General features: G+C 35.5%; 1 protein-coding gene across 3 annotated transcripts in view; it reads left to right on the top strand.

Annotated features, from left to right (window-relative positions):
* DENND1B (DENN domain containing 1B) overlaps positions 1–26,025 on the top strand; it is a 167,134-nt gene that overhangs the window by 98,893 nt on the left and 42,216 nt on the right. For all 3 annotated transcript variants that reach the window (XM_037403964.1, XM_037403963.1, XM_037403962.1), the window contains 4 exons: positions 5,423–5,523; positions 11,297–11,342; positions 12,888–12,989; positions 19,935–20,060. In XM_037403964.1, coding sequence (XP_037259861.1) covers positions 5,423–5,523; positions 11,297–11,342; positions 12,888–12,989; positions 19,935–20,060 — 375 coding nt within the window. The remainder of the gene's footprint in view (positions 1–5,422; positions 5,524–11,296; positions 11,343–12,887; positions 12,990–19,934; positions 20,061–26,025) is intronic.

Here is a 26,025-nt window from a genome sequence, read left to right as displayed (position 1 = left end):
AATAATGTTGAAGAGAGGTTTCCTTTCACCTGTACGACTGACTGTTCCCCGTTTGGGAAATGGGTGGTGGTTTCACAGTAATTCTCATGAACTGGGAGTATCGGGGTAACAACAGTAAGAGTTGGTCTGTGTTGAAGTAGCTGCTGGAATTGTGGTAAAACAGTGACCCTTGCCCTATGATTTGTTGCTATAGGTATTAATAAGTAGACGAGATAACTAAATAGGATCTTTGGCATCTTTCAACTTGTGTGTGGTCAAGGCAGAGGGAGGGAAGCGGTTCTTTGGCCCGGTGGGACTGCAAGGGGAGAGGGAGAGAGCACACCCTACCCGTATCTGGACACGGTGTTGATAGGGACTGACAGTGTTTGAGGGTTTTTCAGGCAATGGTTTTATCACAGTCATTCTCCAGTTGCTTGCAGTAGATTGTGAAAGGTTGTGCGGTATCACAGGTTAATTTTACTTCAGCATTCTGTCTAACTTGGTTTTTTTGGATTTCTGTCAAGATTCTGCTAATCAGTTTCTGCCTTTCTAGTTTGTGTGTCACAGCATGTGCAAATCTTGCCACTTATGCTCTGCCTTTCTCTTTACCTTTGGTTATAGAAAAGGCTTTGAATAAAATAATTTATATAGATTGAAAGTAACTGCCAGGTAAGTTTTGTGCAGGATGCAGAATGATTATTTTAGTGTTACTCACTGAAATTATGGGAATAATAGGTATCAAATAAGCACGTGCCAGTCTGGGGAAAATCTTTCAGCCAGAGTGGTATGGCTCTAGATGTGTTGTACTGTTTTAGCAAAAACTTAATCGGGGGGGGGGAAGAAAAAGGGACCAATCCCTTTGAAATTCAGAGTAGAAAGGTTAATTGATAGAAGTGAGCTTTAAGGTAGCAGATACACATCAGAATTACTGCATCCATGTGAGGGATAGGGAGGAGCTGCATTCTTCATGTTCCCGGGAGCAGGTAAACCTGCGTTGATCAAATCTTGAACTAAAACTTTTCCTGACTGTTCCTGTTCAGTAGTGTGTAGATTTTGAACAACTGTCTTCCCAAGTGGCTGCTTATTGCCATAAGGTGGAAACTAGCACATTGTTCTCTAGAATTTGTGCATTATTTCAGTCTTATGGGGATTTTACCATCACCCAATAATGAGTTTTGCTAACAAATGTTTTAATGTGGTCTCCCACTATTTAAAGAGACTATATTATGCCTAGGCATATAGTTCCAGCATTTTTTATTTATTTATTTATTTTTCAAGAGACAAAGATAAAATTACTGTGCCAGAATCACTACAAAACTCTGGAGGAAACACCACATACTTTCCTTGCAGGGCTGGGAAAGCTTATATGGTGATGCTGGCTGCAATGTCTTATAAGAAGAGGCTGGAAACAGACTGAAACTTTCAGTGGTACTCAGCAATGTTATTAAATTAATTACTGCTAGAATGGGACAGGAAACTTTGTCCAATGCAAATGCTAGGGATTTAAAATTAAATTTGTCTGTTAGAGGGTTGAACACTGACATTTTTTGTTAAAACTTGTTCAGGTCAACTGACTTGTGCTGTTTGTAATTGAAAGCATTCATTGGAGAAAACCAGTCTAAAAGATCAAAATTGTTGGAAACAGAAATATTAGAAGTTCTGTTCAATATTGACAAACAGGTTTCAACAGGTGAAAACTTTACTTAAAAGCTATCTGCCCATTTTATTATGGATAGAAACACAGCTCTGGTAGGTCTTTTCCAGTGCAGTGTATAGGAGGATGTCTCAACAAAATTTTTTGGCTCAAAATATGTAACAAACTGTCAGATTTGCAGTAACTTGGTTCCACAGTACTGTTCTGCCATAATTTAAGATTTTTTTAGCAGGGTGCAGAGTTGAGCAATGATACGTGGGTATATATACATAAATATACAGCAAAGTCTGTTGGACAGATGCTTTCACCTTACATATACCAGCTGATCTGTAAAGGGCATCACAGTTCACAGTTGATATAATCTCCAGTTGTCACTGGCAAAATGGGTAAGGTTGCAAACAGCCTTGAAGATGATTTCAAGATAATTTTGGATAACAACTGCCTGTCTTGAAAAAGATTTTTCTGATCTATGATGCTTGTCTTCTTACAAATTAATTTTTTTAAAAAGGTGGATCTTGATAATTCCTTTTGGAATAGATAGCAGTCAACTGACAGGCTCCATACAAATGCATTTTCCCCTAAACAGCGTAAAGAATTGTTTTGTGCAAGAGATCTCACCACTTGGTCAAGCAACCGATGCTCATTTCTGCACCTAGGAGCTTGTGCTGTGCTCTCTGCCTTATCCATCCCCTCCATCAGTGTTCCGCAGGGTACCTGCCAGGGGGCTGCTCCCCAGCACAGATGCTACTGGACACCCCCCAAATACAGTGTTGCCTTTATAGACCTCTGAATTCTGATGTGAGCAGTTGGGCTCTACCTGGCCCCTGAAGGCTTTTCAGATCTCTTGAACTGTCTGGTTACTTAAGACATGCAGCGTTATTCCAGGATATGCAGTAGTCCCCATTCTATTTCAAATTTATTTAAATAGCTAATGCATTTGAGAAATGCAGTCACTGTTGAAACAGTAAAAAAGGCAAAAAAGAGAATTTGCCAGAAAGTGTGCAATTTTTTAGTATGAAATCTGTAATTATCTTATCAGTATTTGCTTAAAGTCAGAGTTGGCACAGTATTAAAATGTCACACAGTTTGAAGAGCAGCAGAATCCCATAGCTGCTTGTATTACAGGCTGTGTACAACAGGAAACTGTAAAACATATTCATGCCATACTAAAATGTTTGGAAACCTACTGCAGCAGCATAGATGAAAATGTTTAAATAAGCTGTTACATTAAGATGTTATTAAATAGAAAAGCAAAGAATGGTACAATGCAACCTTGTTGTGCAAGTAATCAAGTCTTTACCTTTCCTGCTATAAATGCTACAATTTAGTAAGCTTTTTAAATTAAAAATACAAAATAGATGCCAGTCTGAGTGCTACGTAAAAATATAGATTGTAAAACAAGAGAGTTAATAAAACTTCAAGTGTTTTTAAGGAATTATCCACTTTCCTGTTAAAGTGAGAACTAGAATATAACATAGACATACTCATAAGATAGGAAAATATTTCTTCATGCAAATAATGTAGTCATCCTAATTCATAATTTAAGAATGCCTATTAATATGAGGGGGAGGCAACTGTATACATCAGGGGATATCCTGTATAACTGTATGCTTGGCTTTATTTCAGTCTATGACTGAAATATATGAAATGCTAATTTTATATAGGTAGTTGCGATTTGAAATTCATATACTATCTGCAATAGTATGTGGATATACTAATTAGTAATCCCATATCCATTTTGAATAAAAGACTAAAGAACGTGATGCTGAGCTTGACTGTGCTATCAGTAGTTAGCTAAACTGCAGAGAGAGACAACATGGAAATAAAACTCATAATCCCACTGTGCAGAAGAGGGGTAAGAAACTGATATATTTCTTCCCCCAAATCAATTAATTCTTAGTAACAACACAGTAATTATTAAAATAGCCATTATTATACGTCTAAAATGAGAGTAATTGTGGAGGTTTGATGTAAAGCTAAGAAAGGAGGTGTTAATCTGAAGCAAAGAGTTTAAATGCAGAATTATGATATACTTGGCTTTCTGTAGCGTAGCTGTCAGGCTCGGGCGGTTTGCTGGTCAATAGTGACATTCTGTGTGTCAGTGAACAGAGTCTCCTGATACCTTAACCTGCAGTTCACACATTACTGAAGCTCCAACTGTCGAACATTCAGGTCCCTTGGTACTGCTGCAGCTTCCAGACTCTCCTGACTGGCTCATGTTTCATTCTTTGGCAATTTGCCCTAATGATATCCCTCAGGAGCTTTCAGACCCGCTTCTTTTCCATACTTAATCGTGTTATATTAATCTGAGTGCTGAGCAAACTGTGCTGCACAAATTGTAATTGTCTCTGATTTCTGCTGCAATTGTCTTATGATTACTTTTTCTCATTTTTAGTGTAAAAATACATGTAAAAAAATGCAGTATAATTTTTATTTACAAGTCTAAATGTCTGAGACAGCCAGGGTGTGAAAGCTTTAACTGCTGACTGATCTGTTCCACAAAGAGGTTCCCCCCCCACCCCCCCGTAACATCCATAATGTTTTACCACTTGCTGTATGGACAGGATTTACATTTTAATTTTAGCTCTTCCTTTTGTTACTGTAAAAGTACATGTCTAATAAACAGTGCTATTATCAAGTTAACCTCAGATAGTAATTTTTTTGTGATATAAAACATTAGGACAGTCTTCTTTTTTTCCATAAGCTTGGCATCTTCTACGTGGGACATTCCTTTTTTTCTTTTTTTTCTTTTTTTCTTTTTTTTTTTTTAATGAGGTTTATAGTGTTTCATGTGCTAGATACAGGCTACCTGATTTTGGACACAGTCTTGATGTTTTCTCATTCTGTTGTAACTCTGTGGCTGCATAATAAAATAAATAAATTTGAGTGACTCCCTGATAGCAAAGTGGTGTTTGATAGATCAAATTTGAATTCTTCAGGTATTGCAGGTTATCTTGTTCATTTGAGGAGTGAATTCCTAATCAATGGACCAAATTCCTAATCAATTCCATAGATTATTTTTTTTTCTTTTGGGTGGTGGTGATGGTGGGGTTTTTGTGTGTATGTGTTTTTTTGTTTGTTTGCTTGTTTTAGAAAAACAGGGGTGTCCATTTTGAATGGTCAGCAGGTTGTTAATGTCTCCTTTCTTGGTCAAGGAGTCGTTTATTTTTTGAGGATGCTAGTGCCAGATTTGCCAGGCTCTGCTTTGGGGAGGGACTTTTGGAAAATTGTAATAGTTGCTTTGCTGTCACAGGGAATAGTCACTTCAGACTTTTTTTTTTAAAGGTCGTTTGGAACCAAGATAGTGACACAAACAGGAGTTAATCCTGCATCTGAGTTTAGTGCTCTTCTGTGGGTTCACGCAGGTTCAGATAAATTCCAGTTGTTGCAAATAGCAGAAATGTGAACCAAAAAACCTCCCCTGAGTCTTTCCTGCTCAGCGAAGCTCAGTGCAGCTGGGGTGCACTCAAGTTCCATTTGTTCATGGTAGTACTTGCGTTTGACCATGATAAACAAGCAGTGCATGTTTATTTTCTTTTTTTCAAGGAAATATCTGAGCAGGGCTAACTTTTAGTTGGCTTGTTAGCCTGACTTCTTGCAAATGTTGTGTATGTATATCAGAGTTCTTCATAGATGCATTTAAGCAATTAAATGTAATTAAAAAATGCTATAATATGTGTTTTGGGGAAGTTAAGATTCTTGTGTGTCCAAAGGTTAATTTAAGATTTTGTATTTTCTTTTTATTCATATTTTTTATTGCCAATTCTGTGTGTGCATTTTTACTTTTAGTTAACTGCTTGTGTTCATGCGTCAGCTGCATTATTGTACCCAATGTATTGGCAACATATTTACATCCCAGTGCTTCCTCCACATCTTCTGGACTACTGCTGGTAAGACAGCTAACCTGTTATCCCTGTTTCTGAGATTCTTACCTGTCTTGTAATTCTAAGTAACTGATGAAAACACTTAATTACTTAGTGACTATATATATATATATGTATATATATGATCTGGTTTATGAAGGCACTTAAGCCAGTGCTGAAGTGATGAATAGAGATATTCCAGCATGCCTTTACATGATGTTTGAATTGGTACCTTGATTTACACTGCTGATTAATATCGATGCACCATTTAGAATCCTGTTTATAATAACTGTTCTTGCTTTATTGTTAGAAAATGCATTCAATAGTTTAAATGAGACTGTGTTGTGGTTTTCTTTTTTTTTGGTATTTATTTTAACTTGAGGCAAATGATACTGATATAAGCATTCAGAGAAGAACTGATCGGTTTTTCCAGAATCAGATGTTAGTAGGCATCAGTGTTTCCCTTAGGTCTGTACGATCATGTAATATTTGTATTTTAGACTCAGTCAGCTTCAGGATCCTGTCCAGCACCTTCGCGAAAAAGCTTAAAATCTCCATTTTGTACTTCCAAAAATTTTGTTACAAGAATTCCGCTTCTCCGATGTGTTTCTGTTCACATGACAGACTTCGTGGTTTCAGCAGATTTTTAAGTTGAACAAGAAAAGAGTCATTTTTTGAGTCACTTCTGGCCCTTCAAGGGATGATGTTTCTACATGCTTGTGTTTCAAGATTTCAGGCTAAGAAGATACCTACTTTCTCTTACTTGTAGTAGTGCCAGAGATATAAAAATGAGCGTTTCCATTAAAGCACCTAAAACAGGAGTGTCCATCCCTGTAGACTTTCACTTTAACTAGACCCAATAGATCTGTGGTGGAAAAATGAAAGCCATTTAAAGCCATTTTACAGATCAGGAATTATTATATACAAAAAATAAGTCCAAGTCAGATGCCTACCAATGTTTTTCTTCACAGAAGTATATTATACTTGCATGTTTGATGAGCTTTATGTTTTGGTTTTTTTTTCCGTGGAACGTATAAATATTGATGTTCTACTGAGCTCCACCCAGTCTATTGAACTTGTTTTCAAAGAAATTCTCATTATGTTTCCTTAAGTCTTTTTGATAATTTTTCCTCAAGTTTACAATATTTGTCCATGGTGTATCTTTTTCTGTGGTAGTTCCTGTACTTCACATGTGTATTATTTATTGTTTTTAAAAAGAAATCAAATGTTCTTCTCCCACTCCTCCCTTTACTTTCAACTATAGCTAAGCCTTTCATCTTTAATGATAGTTTTCTTTTGATGAAACTCTGTCCTAATTGTTTTTCCTCCTAGCTTTGATAAAATGCACCAAGATGGGGGTAGAGCTTGGATGTATTTGTTTAGTTTTTGTATTACTTGAGCTTAGCCAGAAGCTTTGTAATTTCATTCTCCTTTGTAATTTCTATCATCCATAAATGCTGTTCTCAGAAGGTAGATCAACACTTTTATTCAAGCTGTACCCTGCAGAGTGCATCCTGAATACTAGAAGTTTTTTTTATTTCCTCTCCTAAGCACAGATAGTGTTTCCAGAAATAATAATGCTAGATGCTGTACACAGCTTCCTGTGATAATGATAATGGTTGAGATTCTAGGTCATTATGGCATGACCTGAGAAATTTTTTTACTCATTAAAAAGAAGCATGGAGTTTCTTAAACTTGTAAAACTCATTTATTTCCCTTTTTCTTCTTCACAGTAGTACAATAGAGTGGGGGAAAAAAAGTTTCCCTTTTTTAGAGATGTTTGAATGGAAACATAATGTTCATGAAAGGAAATGCACAATTGATGAATTTACTACAGTAACTATAATTCAGACCTTTTAAGTCAGATTTTCATGCATTTACATTTCTCTGTTTGATCGTGTCCAGTTGGAATGGTTCTTTTGTGAGACAGCTTGGAATAGTGTAACAAAAGCACATAGAATACTGAGCGTTCCTTACGCTTTTCATATTAACAGTAAATACATGTTTTCCTCTCAGGTATATAATATATCAACCTAGAAAACCTTGATGAATTCGTAAGGTCAAAGTTTATGCTAGGACAGACTTAGTTTGCAGTCCAAGAGGATCATGTCAATTTAAAATTGTTAAAATAATCTTCTAGTTCTTTTTTATATTTTCTTTCTTTTTTTTTTAATTTTGATTGCATTTTGGTGGAGCAAAGTTCTTTCTATAAAAACCACCTTTTTTCATACCTAGAAACTACCTTGTCATTGCTTTACTTGGACTTCTTTGGGATGTCTCCCATGACCTCTCATTTTCTTAGTGGTGTTCTGAAATGGTACTCAAATATGTGTAGTAGGGGATTATGAGTGTGATAACTTTGTCTGGGAATAAGGCTGTTTTTAAACAAAGATAAAATACATTTCAATCTACTGGCTTAAATATAGGCTCTCATCCTGCAACTTTTTTTTGCATGTTATAATCCAAGATATTTTGAGAGAAATCCACAATTATTTTTTTATGAGTTGGACTATATATATCTTCAAATCTTCATGAAGATAAATGATATAATTCTGTGGGGGTTAGTATTTGATAAATTACATAAACTGCCTAGCTGGTACATTTTGTGAGCATGAAAAAAGAAGGATGTATCTTTGAGTGAAACAGTTAGATCTATATTAAAAAATTATTTTAAGTTCTTCCACTTGCCTTAGTTTGAAAAACCTCCTAGGTTCTGTCAGGCAACCTCATATACAGGCTGGTTTTAGGCATAAGGTAACAGATGTTCTTAAAGTAGCCAAACCCACGGGTGCTGAGCATCAGTGTGGACTGCAGAGCCATGGGGACTGGCCAGGTTACGAGTACATGCAAGGTGCGGTGTGTGACCATACTGTGGATTTATTTACTTCAGGATGTTTTTTTCCCCCACGTAGCTTATCTCAGCCTTGAATTCTGTTATGAGAACTCCAATGTGAGAATTCAAACAACCATCCAAAAAGAGAAGAGATAATATGTTTCTTTTCCTAAAAGATAGCAAAATATTAGGCAGTGAAAGTGATTTTCGTTCTAGCTGTAGAGGAAGAAGACCCAGCGGAGTTACTAAAAAACTTGGGGGTTTTGAAATTTTTTAAGAATTGTTTTCTACATTTAAGTAAGCCAAAAAGATACTGTTGCACTCAGCCTTATAGGTGGCTAGCATTCAAGAAAGCTTTTTGAAAAATCAAGTTTACGCATTGAGATAGTGATTCTAGTTGAATAAAATTAACTTTCGTAAAGGAGAAGGCTAACTTCATCAGATTTCTGTGTAATTTCTTGGCAAACTAAGGCACTGATATAAAAATGTATGACAGTTTTGTCTGTGGATGATAAAGCATCTGTTCTACTGATGCTCTGTTAAGAATATAATGCAAATAGAAAATTCAAGTTACAATTGCAACATGTCTTTTTATGAGATTTGGTCTCTTCAGAATTGGGATAAATGCATGCCTGGTTTTTTGAGAATGGGAAAATTATTTTCTAATTAACTTGCATGTTTTGCATAACACAGTAATTATTTTAGGCAATGGTGCTGTAGATTAAGAACATTTGTGGTAATAACATATATAAGCAAGAAAGAAACTATATAGCAGCTCCCAGTAGTATCACAGTAAGCAATTTCATGTACATATTACAAACCTCTGCTGTTAAGGCCTCAGAATCTAGTAATAATAAAAGTCATTCTTTGCTGAAAATGATCAAATTGACTTTCCACACCTACAATTTTTATTTCATGCATTTCCAAGATATATTTATCTAATTAACTTTGTACCTTTATTCTGTTAACTTCTCAAAATTGAAATGATGTAGCTGTTGCTTGTTCTGTAGAAAAGAGCTACACGCTACCCTTTTTAATGATAGATTTATTAATGGAGCAAATCATCAGCTATTTTAAATCAATGCAAGCCTGGTGAAGCTGCTAGAACAGTGTCGGTGTAAAAGGAAACAAGTGTGCATAAAATGCATTCATGATACAGCACTTGTTTCCACTCTAGTTTCTCCAGTTTGCGTTATTTGTAGTGCTGAGATACTCAGATGTGATGAACCTGAGGATCTGTTCTGCTGCATACTCAGCAGAAGAATCCTCGGTTACGTGTCGGTCACAGTCATGCTCATTGGCTTAGTTAAATGTGTTATGTAGCATCAAACGTTCTTAAAATTAGAGTGTTTTAAAGCTGCCTTATTCCGCTCTGAATATAAAGGTGTGTCTGCTCTGGAGCGACACCCATTTGTGATTCTATGGGATTTGTGTTTAGTCCACAAAGGCAGAAGGCCTTAGCCTGAATGAAGGCATCAGGAGGTACTAAAATTTTTTGGTATTGGTTGAAGACATGGGGATCACAGGGGTCTCCGTTTCCCTTTTTGGAAGCCCTATTGCCTAGAAACCTTCGTGACAGTTTGCAGTATCGCCAAACCTTTATTTCCATAGTATAAACATGATGAAAGCTTGTTTTGGCCTCAGTCAGTCTGGGTTTTGTTCGTCTTTTTTGGTGGTGGTTGGTTGGTGGTTTTTTGTTGGTTTTTCTTTTGTTTGTTTGAGGGCTTTTTTTTTTAATTATTATTATTTTTTCTTAATTGTTCCTCTCCTGTGGGACATTGTTCATGAAAGCAATTGGCTAATCCATACTGTGAACAGATTTTTCTAAAACTGGCTGCAGCTGCAGGCAGGTGAGAATTGCTACTTTTGCTCCCAGAGCTGGGACCAGTTTGATGGGGCCATGTGAAGTGACGCAGGGAGCCCCTCCTCGGGCCTCAGTGAGGCAGTCGCCAGTCAGTGGGTGCTCGTGGCTCAGAGCTGTGATTGAATTAATGCAATGGGAGAAATTACTGTATGTCAGCTATCTGTGTAGTTTTGTGTAGGTGATCTTACCTTCCATTTATTTTTCATAGTTTATTTTTTATTTCTGGGTTTTTTTTTTCGCTCTAGTATTTCATTTCCCACCAAGTTGCTTAAACTAGCCTATCTATTGCTGGCTTCTCTGGAGTGAGTAGTTTTAGTAGTCTCACAGTACCCAGAAGTGTGATGACGATTGTTGAATGTTTTTTCCCTTCAGCGCTGGATACTGAGTATATTCTTGGTTAGATGTTGCCAGATACATTCACTAGAGGAAGAAACAGAAGATCATAGGGAACTGTGATAAATTAGCTTGACAAATTCAGTTTCTTGCTTTTGTACGGCAGGAGGTCTCACTCCAGAGGCTTTGTGTGGATATTTGTTTTATTTTGACAATATAGTTCCTTGTCTTATTCGAATTAGAAATGAGTAGTTTAATATCTTGAGTTAAATAGGGTATTATGCAGCTTCCAAACACCCCCCAAGGAAGGGTTTCGAAAGCAAATGCAGAACCAAAACTGGCGTTAGTGATATTTGCGTAGCTGTGTGGTGATGTTAACTGGTACCATATTCTCCAGAAAGGCGTTTTAAACCCACTGTAGTTCTAGACAGAACACTTTTGAAACAGGCACTGTTAGCTCTGCCATACAGTATGGTTGGTTAGTGAAAGTAGGTATGGCACGCCGCTTAGCGAGCTGGGCATGCCTTCCTGCTCATACTTTATTTAGGAACAGTGTCCTTTATTTTGTGGTCGTCATTACTGCAGAGTTAAAATAAAAAAAAAGTATCCCTGTGTAGTAAAAATTTCAGTGGCAACTGTGTTCATTTAATACAGGCTTCAACAGAAAATGTTAACTAGTTAACTGTATGCATTTAGGTATTTTTTTTGTTCCACAAATGTTGTGGTAGTTGGTATTTAAAACTTGATCTCTTCCACTTTTTTTAATTCAGTGCACCGATGCCTTATCTAATTGGTGTCCACTTAAGCTTAATAGAGGTAAGTTTACTAAACACTTCTGTGTACTGATAAGCATGAGGGGTGTGTGTGTGCGCGCCATAAATGGTAACTTTAATGGAAATGCTTCAGAAATGATCCCTGGTTTTTAGCATACAGAATTACAAAATTTAAGCTTCAGATACTTTACAAAGTGAAAAAATGTCACTCTCTGAAATCTTACTTTTGAAGTGTTTTATGGAGAGATGTGGGTTCTACATCATGATTTGTTTCTGTGTCTATTTAATAGCACAATGATAGTTTTTTTTCCTACCTTTTTTAGTGGTTCAGCAACAGATTTTTCCCAATAATAAGAACAGTTAAAATTTATTTTGGAGTCACCATCAATCAGAATTCAACATCATTCCAGTCTGCCAGATAATTTATGTTCCTGTCCCTCTGGAAATCTGAGTCTAACATTCATGCCATAACGTTCAGCACTACTAATTTAGAAATGACTGGTTTTTTGCCAAAAAAACCAAGAGGTAGCCATTCCAGATTTGGACATACAACAAAACAATAGAACTCTCCTGAGTGGTAAGTAATAGCTGGGTCATAAGTAGCTTTGCCTCTCTCTGTGACTGTTTGATGACACCACTAAGCCTATGTGTGTAGTCTGATTATCATGCAGAGTAGATAATTGATTTGGGAACTTTATTTGATTTTACACTTCTGCTGAAGCAGTTTCTAGGGATCAGTTCACATTTGTTAAACTGATGAGGTAGGTTCTCCCCCCGTCTGAGCCACTAGCACTTAGTTTCTGAAGCCTCCTGTCATGTATACTTCTTAATGCCAGGCATAGCCTTCTGTTATCTCAAATCAGGTTCATATAACCTGCATACATTGATTGTAATATCTCGACTAGGATCTTTTTCCTTATTCTATCAGAAAATCATTGAACAGAAAGGCTTGCTTTGCAAAAGAAGTCACTCAATTCCTTCTGGAATTATTTCCTCGACTGTCCTATTAAGTATTATTGTAGGAACATAGAGAAAAAGGGTTCGATCATTTTTTCCTGAAAGGAACAAGTTGTTTAATTCTTAGCTACTGGTCAAGTCCATTGATGAAAGATTGTTTCATCCATTCTGCTATAATGCTAGTAGACATCACATGCCTGGGACTTACATAAATCTGCAAATACTTTCTTAGTTTTCTCTGGTTTTCATCTGATTATATGATTAACATGCTATCTGATTTTCACAAATGTGAGGGAATGAAATGTTGTTATAAGATATGCATAATTCCAATATATTTAATTAAGTTTTGTGTGAATCTTACTTTTCAAGAGTTCATTTCTTGAATATATATGCTTGTATTTCAGAGATTACTAATATAAGCTTACTGTTTGATGAAGAGGAAGTGTTTTTAAAAGCCAGTCTGAATCTGGCATCTAATTTACAAATCCTACATCTAAAGCTCAAAATGTTGCCTTGCCATTACTGTCTTTTGTAATATCATCTTTTGTAATCTAGCACATTATAATATAAATGTGCTTCAGGAGGATACTATAGTAAAATGCTTTTCCACTAATTTTTTTCCCCTCTTAAGAGAGTAAAAAATAGATCACTGGAGGATGTGGTTTTGCTGAATGTTGACACAAACACTCTAGAAACCCCTTTTAATGACCTGAACAACCTACCTGGTGAAGTGGTAAGTCTTACAGATATTTCGTTCTTTCTTTCTTATATAAATGCGTGAATTACTAGTAGTTATTTTGCCTGGTTTTGCTAACTGTTATAAAAGGAATAAGGGGGTGAAGAGCACCAAGTGTAGACCCCTATATTTGAGATTTTTACCTTTTTGACAGTTGAGGAGATGTTGAATGGAACATCATATCTCTTATTGTAAAAGTAGGATCATAATTATAAAGCTAGCTGCATTCATTAGGCATAGCCGCTCTAAACGCAAGAGTCTCTTCATCTCATCTTAATCATTATATTACAAAGTAGGCATTTCTGTCTGCCTAGTGGCATGTCTTGCAAAAGAACGAGAGAGTTTTTGAAGGCAAAAAGAAGAAGGGGGCCAATTACCGGCTTCTGCTTCCCTGCCACCTGCCAGCGCTTTCCTTTTAATTAATGATCTGATGGCACTGGTCAATATAATAAGAAATGCTTGTACAGTTGGGGTCAGAAAATTCAGGCTTTGATCTTCTTCAACTTTCTGAAACATTTATTTGTTTTCTCTAAATTATTTCAGTTTTATTTTAATCTCTTCTATCCTGCTGAGGGCTGCGTGAATGAAAACCTATACTGTTTGTCATTTGCTTTGGCAGAGCAAAGACTGCTTACTTAGAATTCTATTTGTAAATTAAACTGCAAACCCAGTTTGTCATAAAAGACGTCTGATCCTTTTGAAATGACGAAAACTGTCTTTTGTCTGTAAAGGATGATAAATTAAGTGCCAGTTCTTTCTGGACTTTGATCTTGCAAAGGGTGTCCCACCCCTCCTCCCCTCCCCCCCCCCCCCTTTTTTTTTTCCTTCTTATTGCCTATAGGGGAACATACTCTATATCATTTTAAATAGTCACAAAATTCATTTACCTTGTTCTTCCCAATAGAGCTCTAAAAGAATATAATTGTGAAACCACTGTTCTGGTTGTTTAGTGATAGAAGCTCAAGCTATCACAAATGGTTGCCAGAACAAAGAGTTTTACATCAAAATGTGAAATAAAGTTACATTTTCTGAAATGATAAATCATGATAACAAATTGTCTTAAAGTAAGGCACTGTAGTGACATGCTACGTCTTTTGGTTTTGTTGGTAGTTTGTATGTATTTGGTACAATAGAAGTCAAACTCTTGATGATTATATTAATGTTGATTCCCTTTGATTTTAATGATGCTAAAATCTACACTTCTTATAAATCATCTGCTCAGTGTTTCTTTTGACTCAGTATTAACTATAGTTCAGAAATGCAAAAGACTATATAACAACTATTCTGACATTTTGTGATTTTATGTTGGTGTATGAAAATGTATATACACACATATATGCAGTTATATACAATAATTTTGACTGTGTTGTTCAAGTGTATAACAAGGTAATAAAAACTGAGTATTTTTCTGGTGTGTCAGTAATTTTAACTGACCTTGCATTCAGTGAATAAGGTTGAGGTTATAATGTCGTGGAGATATATACCTCTTGTCAAATAATAGCTAGATGTAGAATTGAGAATTAGGTGTCATCTTCCATAAGATACTGGAGTTGTAGCTGGAGGTCCTTTGAACAGTAAAAATGGGTATTTGTGCAATGAGAGGGACTTCTATATTTTTACAGATGCATATCAAAATGATCTCTAAATGAGTAGGCTAACGTGAAGAAAATAGGGATACAGATCTTCATACTTTCAGAAGTATATTCTCCCCCAGGATATATGCGTGTTACTATTATTAATGTCAATGAAGGTTATCCAAGTGTACAGACTATGTGGTAGACTTAAAATGTTTCGTTCTGTATCTAATACAGAACAAACCCCCCAACAGACTGTGTTCTATGCAATATACACTTGCAGAATTTGAGGATTTTATAATGAAACTTTATTTGTATATTCCCATTTCTTTCTCTACTTCAATCTGTAAAACACCTTTTAATTAACACAATTTAATGGAAAACATACACAGTTGTAGTTGGAAAACCTGGAAACAAACATCCATGTTTGCTTCATGAAATGACAAAATGTTTGTTCTTTTGCGTTCATAAGGGGCAGTGCAACTGCTAACATCTTGGTTAAAAAGTATAAGATGTAGGAGTGTAGAGTCAAAATGGTAAGTTGACTTAAAACATTATCAAATGTCAAAGATACATATGTGAAGCATTTTAACGTACATAAATAAACCTCATAAGCATACATACAAAGGTATTAAAATTTCTGATGAAAAAAATATAATGACTACCTCTGAAAGGTGTTAAAATAGGATGAAGAAATGAAAATACTGAAGAAGCTCTAGTCTTACTATCCCTTTCAGAAATTGATTCCAGGTTGGTTAACAGCCTAACAAAATAAATGCAGTATTTTCAAAGCGTTTTCTAAAACTGTTTCTTGTGTCCAAAAGGAAATTGAGTAATTATTTTCTTGATCAATAAGCCTGATGATGTCCTCACAGCACAGGTATTTAATAGTTTACTCATGTATAAGTAGTATGCCTATTAAAATGCTCTGATTGTGAATTTTTTAATGATAAATTTAAGCTTGAAAAAACATTATTATATGGCATTGTCTAATAAACTGTATAATAAATTAACTGAGATTTAAAGGCATTTTAAACTCATTCACTTAAGCATTTAAATTATAGTTACAGGCTAGATGACTTTCTATGCATGTGAACTCTATTATTCTGTCAGACTGACCAGTGGTCTTGACTGTGCAAAGGTCAGTGGTCACAGTTGTCCTGAATTACCAGTCCTTTTTTCATGTGGACCCTCTGCTGCGTTGCATGCTGTAATCTTCTTAATGGCTTCATTCCAATATTCACACATAATATTTTAGATTTATTGACTGTTAGAAATACTACCATGCCAGTAGCAGTTCCGCTACTCCTAAGGTATTCAAAATTGGAAAAATAAATCAGTGCAAGACTTTCAGGAATCCTTTGTTTTCTTAGAGGGGGGAAAATCCCTCTTTTTCCTGTCTTCTGACAAGAACACTTGTTTTTAAATTTCATCATTTCACTGTGAATTTGTCTATTATTTTTTAATTAAAAAAAAAAAAAGAAAGGGAAAATAAGTAGCTACTTCTGTGGAAGTAAATGTCCTAATACAATAATACTCAATCACCACTTTAATAATGTAAAATGTTAGAAAAAGAATATTTGTGGCGTATATAAATTAGCGGAGACCATAGGCACAAATTTGTAAACTTTGGGCTTGATCCTACCATACCCATTTGCAGTTAACTGACAAAAAGGCTACTCCTCTGCTCAAATCTGAATGCTTTCAGAAAAAGCTTGGAGAACTGAGGGCATCACTTTCAGCAACCCAGTCTTACTGACTTCTCCATAGACTAGACCAGAACTTTTATAAATATGATCTTCAGAAAACAAGAGGCTTTATGAGTTTTGAGCATTTTCTGTGGTTGTTAAATACTGTTAACTATAAAATCTACAGAGCTGTTGAAAGATGCGTGGCTTTGGTAGCATGTCGTGCCTACGCACTATGATGCAATGCGGAATCTAAATGGGTTTTTAAAGTTTTAGTTTTAGATTCCTAAAGTCACAGGATTTTAGCACTGTAAACTTGAGCGTATGAACATTACTGTTCTAAAAGTAATATTTGAAAAGTAGGCTGTCATTCATGTAGAAAATTAAAATTACTTTATAAAGCAATTACTGAGTGTGCAAAGTATTTCTGAAAATACAATGGTTAATAGTATAAAGCAGTTATGGTCAACATGTAACAGTGCAACTAAAAAGATTTTTTGTAAAATTTAACTATCATAATTTACTATGTTTTCCCATCAGAAAATAACCAAAAATATTACTAATGTATTTTTAGAAACTCAGAGCAGTCCACAGTGTTTGCAGTGTTATGAGGCAGCTATTTATTTTGAATAAATCCTTAGAGTTGAGATTCTGTTGAACCTTGATATAGTTTTAGAAGCTAGAATGTGAGGTTGAAAACTACAACTAGTTTTGAAAACATTTGCATTTAAGTAGTTGTCTTTGTCTAAATGAGTATTTGTGATTAAATGCTGGAGGGCTATCTGAGATGCCCAAATCCTCTGTGTGTAGATAATATGTGTAAGCCTGTTCAATAACAGTATTGATTTAATTCATATCAGATTCCATTTTGTTGTGAGGTTTTTGTTTTATGTCTCTTCTCTGCTATATTCTTTCACTTTCTTGCTGTTGACAGTGGGCTTGCTTTTATAGTGACAACATCTGATGGGGAGCACGAAAAAATGGTTGAAAGTATAACAACTGTCACTGATAGCAGAGAAATACCTGCATATTTTTATTTTTCAGAGATCTGATTGTCATTGGGAACCCCAGTGCACCGTTCTGCATTTCTCAGGCAACAAATATTTTGAATACTTCTATATGTGCTCAAATTTATATGTGTGCTTAAGATTTTGAGGAGCAAAGGCTTTGATTAATAGTTACATGATATTATAAATTTATTTTTTAACGTGATATGCAGTTCTATTTTTCTGCCTACACAGACATTGAAGCTATATTAGTCATGCTTTTTTTCGGATCAGATAGTTTTATTTTAGGAATCTTAGAAAGGACATAGGCTGACTGTTTTAAAAAAGTGACACTTAGCTTTAATGACCAACACAATATGTTTCTACATTTTAGATACTTGATTACCTATGAAAGCAAAATTACATATCACTGTCATGACTTTCTAAATCCCTGAAAAACAATTCTGTTGATTTAAACCTTCTTAAAGCTCTGATTGCTCTTCACTGGTAATGTTTAGCAATCCAATGAAGTCACCTTCCTATGAGAAGCTGTTGCTAGGAAAAGATAAAACAGTTTGCTTCTAATATAAATTAATCATACCATTTCTGAAATGGATCACTCGAGTCTTCCAGAAATAAATGTTAACAACATTCTGAACCCTGTGGTTTGTTTGTTTGCAGTTCTTTATTTTTAAACTTTGTAAAAGGCAATTTCTGCTTAAGACATGGAAAGAAGTGGAGAGAAGGTTTGGCATTTTTATCATACATGGGTGGATGGATAAAAGCACACATAAGGAAAAGATTTTGATAAACGTGCTGCTTTTTTTTTTTTTTTTTTTTTTTTTGGCTTGATGCCAAAACTGTATATTTTCTTTGAAATTTTAAGATCTATTAATCATGTTACCCAAAGAGGTCTCACAGTTCCTTGGTTTTGGATTCATGGATCTAAGCAATCACAGTCCTGCTGTGCACCAAGTCCTTCTGAGCAGTCAAAAAAACCCAAAACCCAATGCAATCCTCCCCCCTCAACAAAACAAAAAACCAAAAAGCCTCAAAACAAAAAAACCCAAAACCAAGAGATTCATTTATTTTTTCAACCTTGAACTGCTTAACTGATTTTTGTGCTCAGACTTGTACTTTTTTTTTCTTTTCTTTTGAGGTATAAGGAAGAAACATAAATGAGCCTTGGTGTATGCTTTCCATGGGCTAAACGAATCAGGCGCTAAACTTTTATCTAGATCTATGGAGCTTGAATATAAATTGAAAAGATCACAGCTATGGGGAAAAGACCTATACTGTAAAGGCCTTTCTGCATAGATTATGAACATCATAACTCAATAATTTTTTTTTCCAAAACTATAGTTATAATTGGACCCAATGGGGGTCTCTCTCTTTGATCAGATCACAGTAACTGTGACTTTACACTGGAAAATGTCACTACTGTGAAGGTTTATCACCTGTAGAGCTGGTCTTTTCTCTGATGCCATGTTCAGTTCTCATTAGCATTATTCAAAGTTTAGTTGTTAATTAGGGTGACACTTCAATTACAATCATCATCTACCAGAGCAGTCAGGACTGCTTGCATAAAGAAAAAGATATTAATTCTTGCATATATTTCAAAAATGAATGAAAGCTGTTTTGGTGATGGGTTGTGTTTATAATGTTCTGTTTAAAGAGTAACTCTGAATGTTACTTTGTATAGTATTTAGTGATTTAAATATTGCTTTATTGGGTGGTTTGCAATACAAAGGGATGCAGAAACATGTATTCTGTGTGATTGCAGTTGACTGACTTCTCCAGATGACTGTCAAGATGAGAATTAGGAGATTATAGACTATAATAGGGTGTAATTCCACACATCTTTAAAGAATACTGTAATAATTCCAGAATTATATGATTTTTTTCTCCAAAGTATCTCCAAGTAAGGATCATCACAATTAAGAGTTCTCGCTTTCCAGGTTCTATATAAACACTGATTGCCATTTCCACATAAAAAAAAGACAAAACTCCTTAAAAAAATGGTTGAGCACTAAAACATGAATGGTGTGGGTTTTGGGTTTTTTTGTTGTTTGTTTGGTTTTTTTTTAATTACAGATGCCTCCTAAGTATTCTTATTTTTTCCCTTTCACATGTTGTATTTTCAAGGACAGTTCTAAAGGCAATGTAGCACTGAATTTACATGGACTTTTCTCAGCTGTTTGACAGTGGTAGCAGGTATTCCCATGGTGCATGAGAAATGATGTAAGATAGTAATTTGACTTAAAAATCCCTAAAACTGAATAGTAAGTGACCATTAAGAATCCTTAAAAATCAACCTTCGTAGCATAAATAAAAAGATATCTAACTGTCTTAATTCAAAACAAGTAGGTACATGTTATGATTGAAAAAAAAATCTGCAGAAAAGTGGCTCACATGCATTTTGCTGTAAAATAATTAAGCTTATTTATGTCAAGAGGCCTTGGGAAAAAAAAGAGAGCATAAACCAATTTACATTAGCACTCTACCATCATCCCCTGCTTTCATTTCAATTAACAGACCAGCAGGTGCCCTTTGCAGTTAAAAAGATAAGCTATCAAGGAGGAGGATGAATTTTTGGCTGACCTGTAGACACCATGGTTTGCCTGCTGATTGGGTTCATACCTCACTCTACCAATTTCTGAGGTGTTAATTTAACTGTTCCTTTCTGTCATGCAGGTCTCGGCCTTGAAAAATAAACTGAAAAAACAGTCTACAGCTACGGGTGATGGAGTAGCCAAGGCCTTTCTTCGGGCACAGGCAGCACTGTTTGGATCCTACAGGGATGCACTAAGATACAAACCAGTAAGGCTCCTTCTTTAATACTTTTTTTCTTTAATTTCTAAGAGCGCGGTCTCATTCTTTGCAAGGAAAATATGAAATGTTTTATCCCAGTCTGAAACATTTCAAAGAAAATGTTCTAAATCTTATTCTGTCCAAAGGTACGTGGGCAGTTTAGAAGACACTTATGGCTTTGAGTTGTACTGAAAAATAAATGCTCATTCAAAGTCAGCTATTTTCTTGTTTCTAGCACTCTTATAATCTGTTTTGTACAAAATCAGGTTGTATTAATGAAACTAATTACACACAGTTCTCCTGGTTTAATGTGATGAGGAACTGAAGAGTGTGTGCCTTCCAGTCTCCATCATTTTTCACTGTACCAGTCTGGAGACTTTACTGTGTTTGAGGCCAGAAGCTTTTTATTTCCTAGCAGAAGCCAGATGAGCGTCAAACATGCATCTCTTCTATTACACACTTATCTTGATTCCGCTGAGAAGTTAGGAGAAATGAAAACCCATTTCATCCCATCAGTACTTCAGAATTTGTTTTTCTGATGTTTTGCTGGTACTCCGTGGATTGATGCATTATGGGCTTTCATCCTTCCTGGTTTATGAGGGTGGTACATATTGAGCCTATTAGAGATAAAATAATTTATCAGAAACAACTGGGAGATTCATTCATCTGTCAGTCCAGATCCTTTTCCTGTGATATTTGTAAACTACTGATAGTTCCATTTGATCAAATGCATTGAGATGACATTGGCTGAATCAGATTCTGAGGATAGTGTTTGGTGGTCTGATGGATTCAGATAAATATTGAGATTTGATAGGAGAAATGCATCCTCGCTTGAGGTGCCAAGTATGTAAAACTGGTGGGTGTGTGGGTGCATGGGTGGATTTTGGGGGCAAGGAGGGGGTGCGTTCTGTTGTTGGGTAAGGAACTATGTGGTATTTCTTGATGGAAATGGATAGGATGGTTATTAATTCCAGAAGAAGCCTTTTCCTGGAGGAAACATTAAAATACAGTATGGCACAGTCTTCCTTCTATCCAAGCGGTTTTCTCACAGGTATTCTATTTTGCCGTGAACATTTTACACATGAGTTGTCTGTGCTACTGGTGGCCATTGTTACTGGGATGAAAAGTTACACATGCAGAGATGAAGTAATATTTAAGGGTTTAGTTGAAGTATTTGTGTTTAGCGATGATTATAGTTTTCTTGTGGTATGGAAAGTGAATTTGTGTACTATATTTAAATGACTATACCTGTTTTCAAAGTTGCTAGAGTTCAACACAGTACTAGCTTCGTTAAAACAAGTATTTCAACAATACAGTTGTCATTTGTTCCATAGTGGCATTACCTGACACTGCTTCAGGAGGAGTCACCTAATTTGTCCCTTAGTCTAAAGGTGGACACACTGGTCCGTGTCAACTCATGGCAGCTTGCAGTAAGAGCGTTAAGTCAAAAAATGTCTTAATCTACATTCGATACATGCAAACAGAATGATGTCAGTCTGGTTCGTGTCCTTACCTCTGTCTGATGAGAAGTAGGCTCCAGTCAGCCTTTGGTTTGGTAGGTTTGTTGAACTGAATGTGCAAGTTCTATAGCATTCTGGTTAGCTCATTTCTGTTGAAATGAGCTCTCCTTTTAACTGATTTCTGTTTTATTTCAGTTTATCTGTTGGCATGACTGAAAGATCTACATTTGCACTGTATTGGAAGTAGTGCCCCATGCATCATTTCAACTGGCAAACATTTGTCAAAGTGACCTTTGCAGTCTTCCTTTCTGCATTATTTTATTTGCCTCTTTTTTTTTTTTTTTTTTTTGGCTCCAGTGCCTGCATATAAGAGAGGGTATTTATGAAACCATTGTGGCCTGATGGTTTGTTTTTTTAAAGACACGTTATTTCAGAATATCTTAACAGACAGAAGTCTGCTGGCAAATACTAGTATATCTTGGATTTGCATCAACTTGTCCAAAGACAAAGCATATTTAAAAGAAGTGTAACTGTTATTTTTGAGCTATGCTCACATAATTTTATCTAACTTAGTGTTTTACAGATTTTTTTCTGTGATAGAGAATATTATTAGAGGCTGAATTTGCTCTGGATTGGTAGAAGCTAAGAGGAGTTGTTCCATGATTTTTCAGCTCATTTTACATGTGCCTTTTGAACTCATTTTAATGCATTGTGAATTGGGAAGTTAAAAAAATCAAATCACATTTGACTCTATTAGGACCATTTGTCAGGAGTCTCAAAACTTGTGAGCTGTTATTGCAAAGGAAATAATGACCCTTTGTTTTGGAATCTGTGGCGATAGATATAATAAGGAAATGTAAACCATAAATATGGACTTTATATGCATTCTTTCAGGAGCTCAAGCAGTATTCATGTAGAAAATTTGTAGGGGGTATACTTAAATGAGAATATTTTCTACATAGATTTGAAATACTTGTGCTATAAATAAGCTTGTCATATTTTCAGAATCAAGAACTGAGTGGTTTTGGGGTACCATTTTTAGGATCGCAAACATCCTGATGAAAAATAATATAATGTATTTGGATAGTTATTGCTTGCTTGTATATTGAAAATATGTTTAAGTGAACTATTTTCCTTGCAACAGTGTGTTCTGTATGATTTTAACTTGAAACATGAAACAACTGTCATTAATATTCACTTTGAGTAAAGAACAGCTTTAATAGTGTCTGTACTCATCCAACACTTCTCTTCACTCCAAACGCTGTTCATCACACCAAACACTCATTCTGTACAACTGTTTGTTTTCAGCATAGGACAGATTCTCCTCAGTGTAGCAATATGTCTTGAACAAACGCCTAGCAATTATTGAAAAAAAATGATTGGTGAAAGGGAGAATAGGAAGCTTCAGGGGTCTTGAAAGCAGTTCACAGGACTCCAAGAGACCATATGGAAAATTTGACTACTCTAATACAGGCAGGAAATATGACATGTAATAGATTAAGGTGATCAGATTTTTTTGTGTAGTACTTGATAATAAAAAACTTAATCCAGTAAAACTTTCCAAGAAAAGTGGAAATAGTTGTTTTTCCTGATTCAATCATAATGCTGAATTAAAGAAATACGTCAGATTGATATAACTGTCAAAATTATTTTTGTAATATCCTACACTTTACATTAGCAAATACTGCATAATAGCAGTGGATCAGCAGAGTGAAATGGGACAGTTGGTGCTGAGGACCTGACATCCACGCAGTGGGCATATCTAGCTTTATTATGGTTCTTATTTTAGTCTGGTATTGAATGCTGAACACCCATCACTAGTAGGAGCTCATTTTCTGCTTTAGTTTAATCCAGAAGGAATCCAGTTCATGCATGGTAGGTGGGGATGATTGAAATAATTGTGTCGGTGTCATTTGATAAGTGACGGAAAAATAATTCAGAACAAAATATCATCAGTGGAACTGTGAATTATAATGTTTTTCTATATCATTCACATAGAGGACTGCAGTCCGTTTTGAGAAGCTGGGTGAGATGCTCTGACAGGGGAATGTGCACAGACTTTGCGCGGGGTTCTCCAGCAGTGGCAGTGAGGCCGTTCAAACCGTTTTGCTATAAGGAGCCCTGGAATATAGGAAGGCAAGTGGTCAGGGCACGGTTGTACGCACCTAGCCAGCAGCTGCAGTGTGAGCCGTTGCGCGATCTGCAACATCAGTGATCACACATAGTGCTGATCACAAGGGTCTAACCCTGCTAAGGCACTGCAGCGATCAGGGTGCTCTGAGATAAATGCTTCTAGCATCATGTAAATGCCTATACCAATCCAAATTGTGTTTACTTTGGATGGTCATAACTTAGCCTTGAACCTTTTGTTGCTCCTATTTTCTTTAGATAGTCTAGCATTTGGGAATTTGTCAGGTTCTGTGTTACAGAATTGCATTCATAGTGGGGAGTTAGATACAAAGATTAAATTGTGCAGTTTGTGTCATTTACTTTACACATTCTTCATGGGTAATTTTTAGGCATCTTCCCTTATATGAGAAAAGAACTATGCCAGTCAAATGTTTTAATAACTCTGTGATGTCTAGGGAAAATGGGCCTTACACGTGTACTTGTGCAAACCTTGCAGATGAAATCAAAGACTAGTAGATTTTTTTCCATTAATCCTATACAGTATGGTCAGTTAATAAAACACTATATGATGTAAAGAATTCTTAGAAGGCCATATTCCCAGTCTATGTCCTGCGAGGGAGAGGTAGATAACAGAACAAGGAAGGAGCAGAAAATTAAGGAATATAAAAGTATTCACTATGATAGAGATTAATTTTGATGTCATCAGGAAAATAAAGCAGAGAAGAAAAAGTTATTTGGTCCTAAGCAGCAAACATCAGGAGGCATTACAGCTGTGATATTTGTATGTTTTATTTTTCAAAAACAAAAAAAGTAATTCATCATGGCAGGACACATACATTTCAAATTTAAATGTATTTCAAATAAATTCTCACACTTTTTGACATCTGTTAAATGATTATGGAATATAAGTCACAGTAACTTATTTTCTGCCTTTGAAAAATTGGTTTTTCTTTAAGCATTAGCTAACAAAAGATTAAGTCATCGGAAAAAAAATCACCTCTTTTGGGGAAAAAGTCTTCAAAGCTCTTGATGTTAAAACAAAAGAAATAAACCCAAGATAGCTTTGTTTTAAATTATGGTGGTTGTAACATCACTCATTAGAAATTAAGAAATGAAGAGCAAAGGCTAATGGCTTGTTCTGGAATGCTGAGCAGTAGGAGTTCATGGTCTCATCAGTACACCAGGGATGCTGAGATAACTTCCAGCTTGAAGATAGCACAACCTGTCAGACCCCGCTCTAATTGAAGGCTAGCTGGAGTGCTTTGGGCCAATGTTGACACTGTTTTAAGTAGTGACGTCTGCTCTCCAACAGATGCAGGTACTGTATTCAATATGTGATAAAACAAAATAATACAATTAAATATTATATTAGGGAAAAGAAAGATATTTTAAGATTCAGAATGCACTTCAGTTACTTGAGAATGTGTAAGTAATGTTTGCTTATAACTGAGTTTCAAAAATGAAACCTTTTGGGGACAGGTATCTCTTGAAAAGGGCATTGACTTGTTTACCTTTTGCCCCTAAAAATTACAGGAGATTACAGAAACAGAGAAGGAGTAATGAAATGCCAGAACATCATTTGTGTTTTAATCCAGAACTACCCTGTGTAATATTTGTTAAGACTATTTATTATGACTTCCATAAGAAATTTGTTTCCATGGTGAAAACCATATTGTTTAATTTGTCTTAAGGACCGTAGTAGTCCTTTATTGAGTATAGATGTTGTATTAATAGGAGTTGTTGTAGGGTTTAATTCTGACTGTAAGAAATATCAGCGCATCTGAATCTTTGGGTGGATTGCAAGAAACTTGCAAATTTTACAGAAATTCATTTGTCATTTTAAATAGCACCTTCCTGAGTAGAATCAGGCCATTCAGTTATTCCCTGGCCTTTATCTCTGAATGTCAGGACAACATGAAATTTCAGCCTGGGCATTCTTGATTTTTAAGCAGAAGAATTTTAATATCAAGACCAAAATGGTGTTTAGAATTTTGTTGTTTTTTTAAAAAAAAAGTAAATTATACAAGACCAAAGAAGCTATGGCTATACCTACCTACGTGTCATTCCTCATGTGATAAGTGAGAGCTACCGTATGAAATGTTATTAATTATAGTAATAGTACAAATAGTTGGTATGAGTCATCTCCTGCTAGAGCAATATGAATGTTTTCTGAAATAAAGAATTAAAGTGTTTGTGCTTCTTGTTCAAGTTAAATATCACTAGATTTAGAAAGCACAAACATACCTTCTAATTGAGATTTTTTTTCTTTTTAAAATGTTCACGCTGCTTTAGCTCACTGTTTTTATATTCCATTGAGGCCTGTATAAATAGCTTGCTTAAAATGTGAATGTAGTTTAGAGTAAGAAATTCCTGCTGTGTGTGGC

This window comes from Falco rusticolus, chromosome 11 (genome assembly GCF_015220075.1).
Source record: "Falco rusticolus isolate bFalRus1 chromosome 11, bFalRus1.pri, whole genome shotgun sequence".
NCBI classification, from domain to species: Eukaryota; Metazoa; Chordata; class Aves; order Falconiformes; family Falconidae; genus Falco; species Falco rusticolus.
This window is presented reverse-complemented; position numbering and strand designations above follow the sequence as displayed.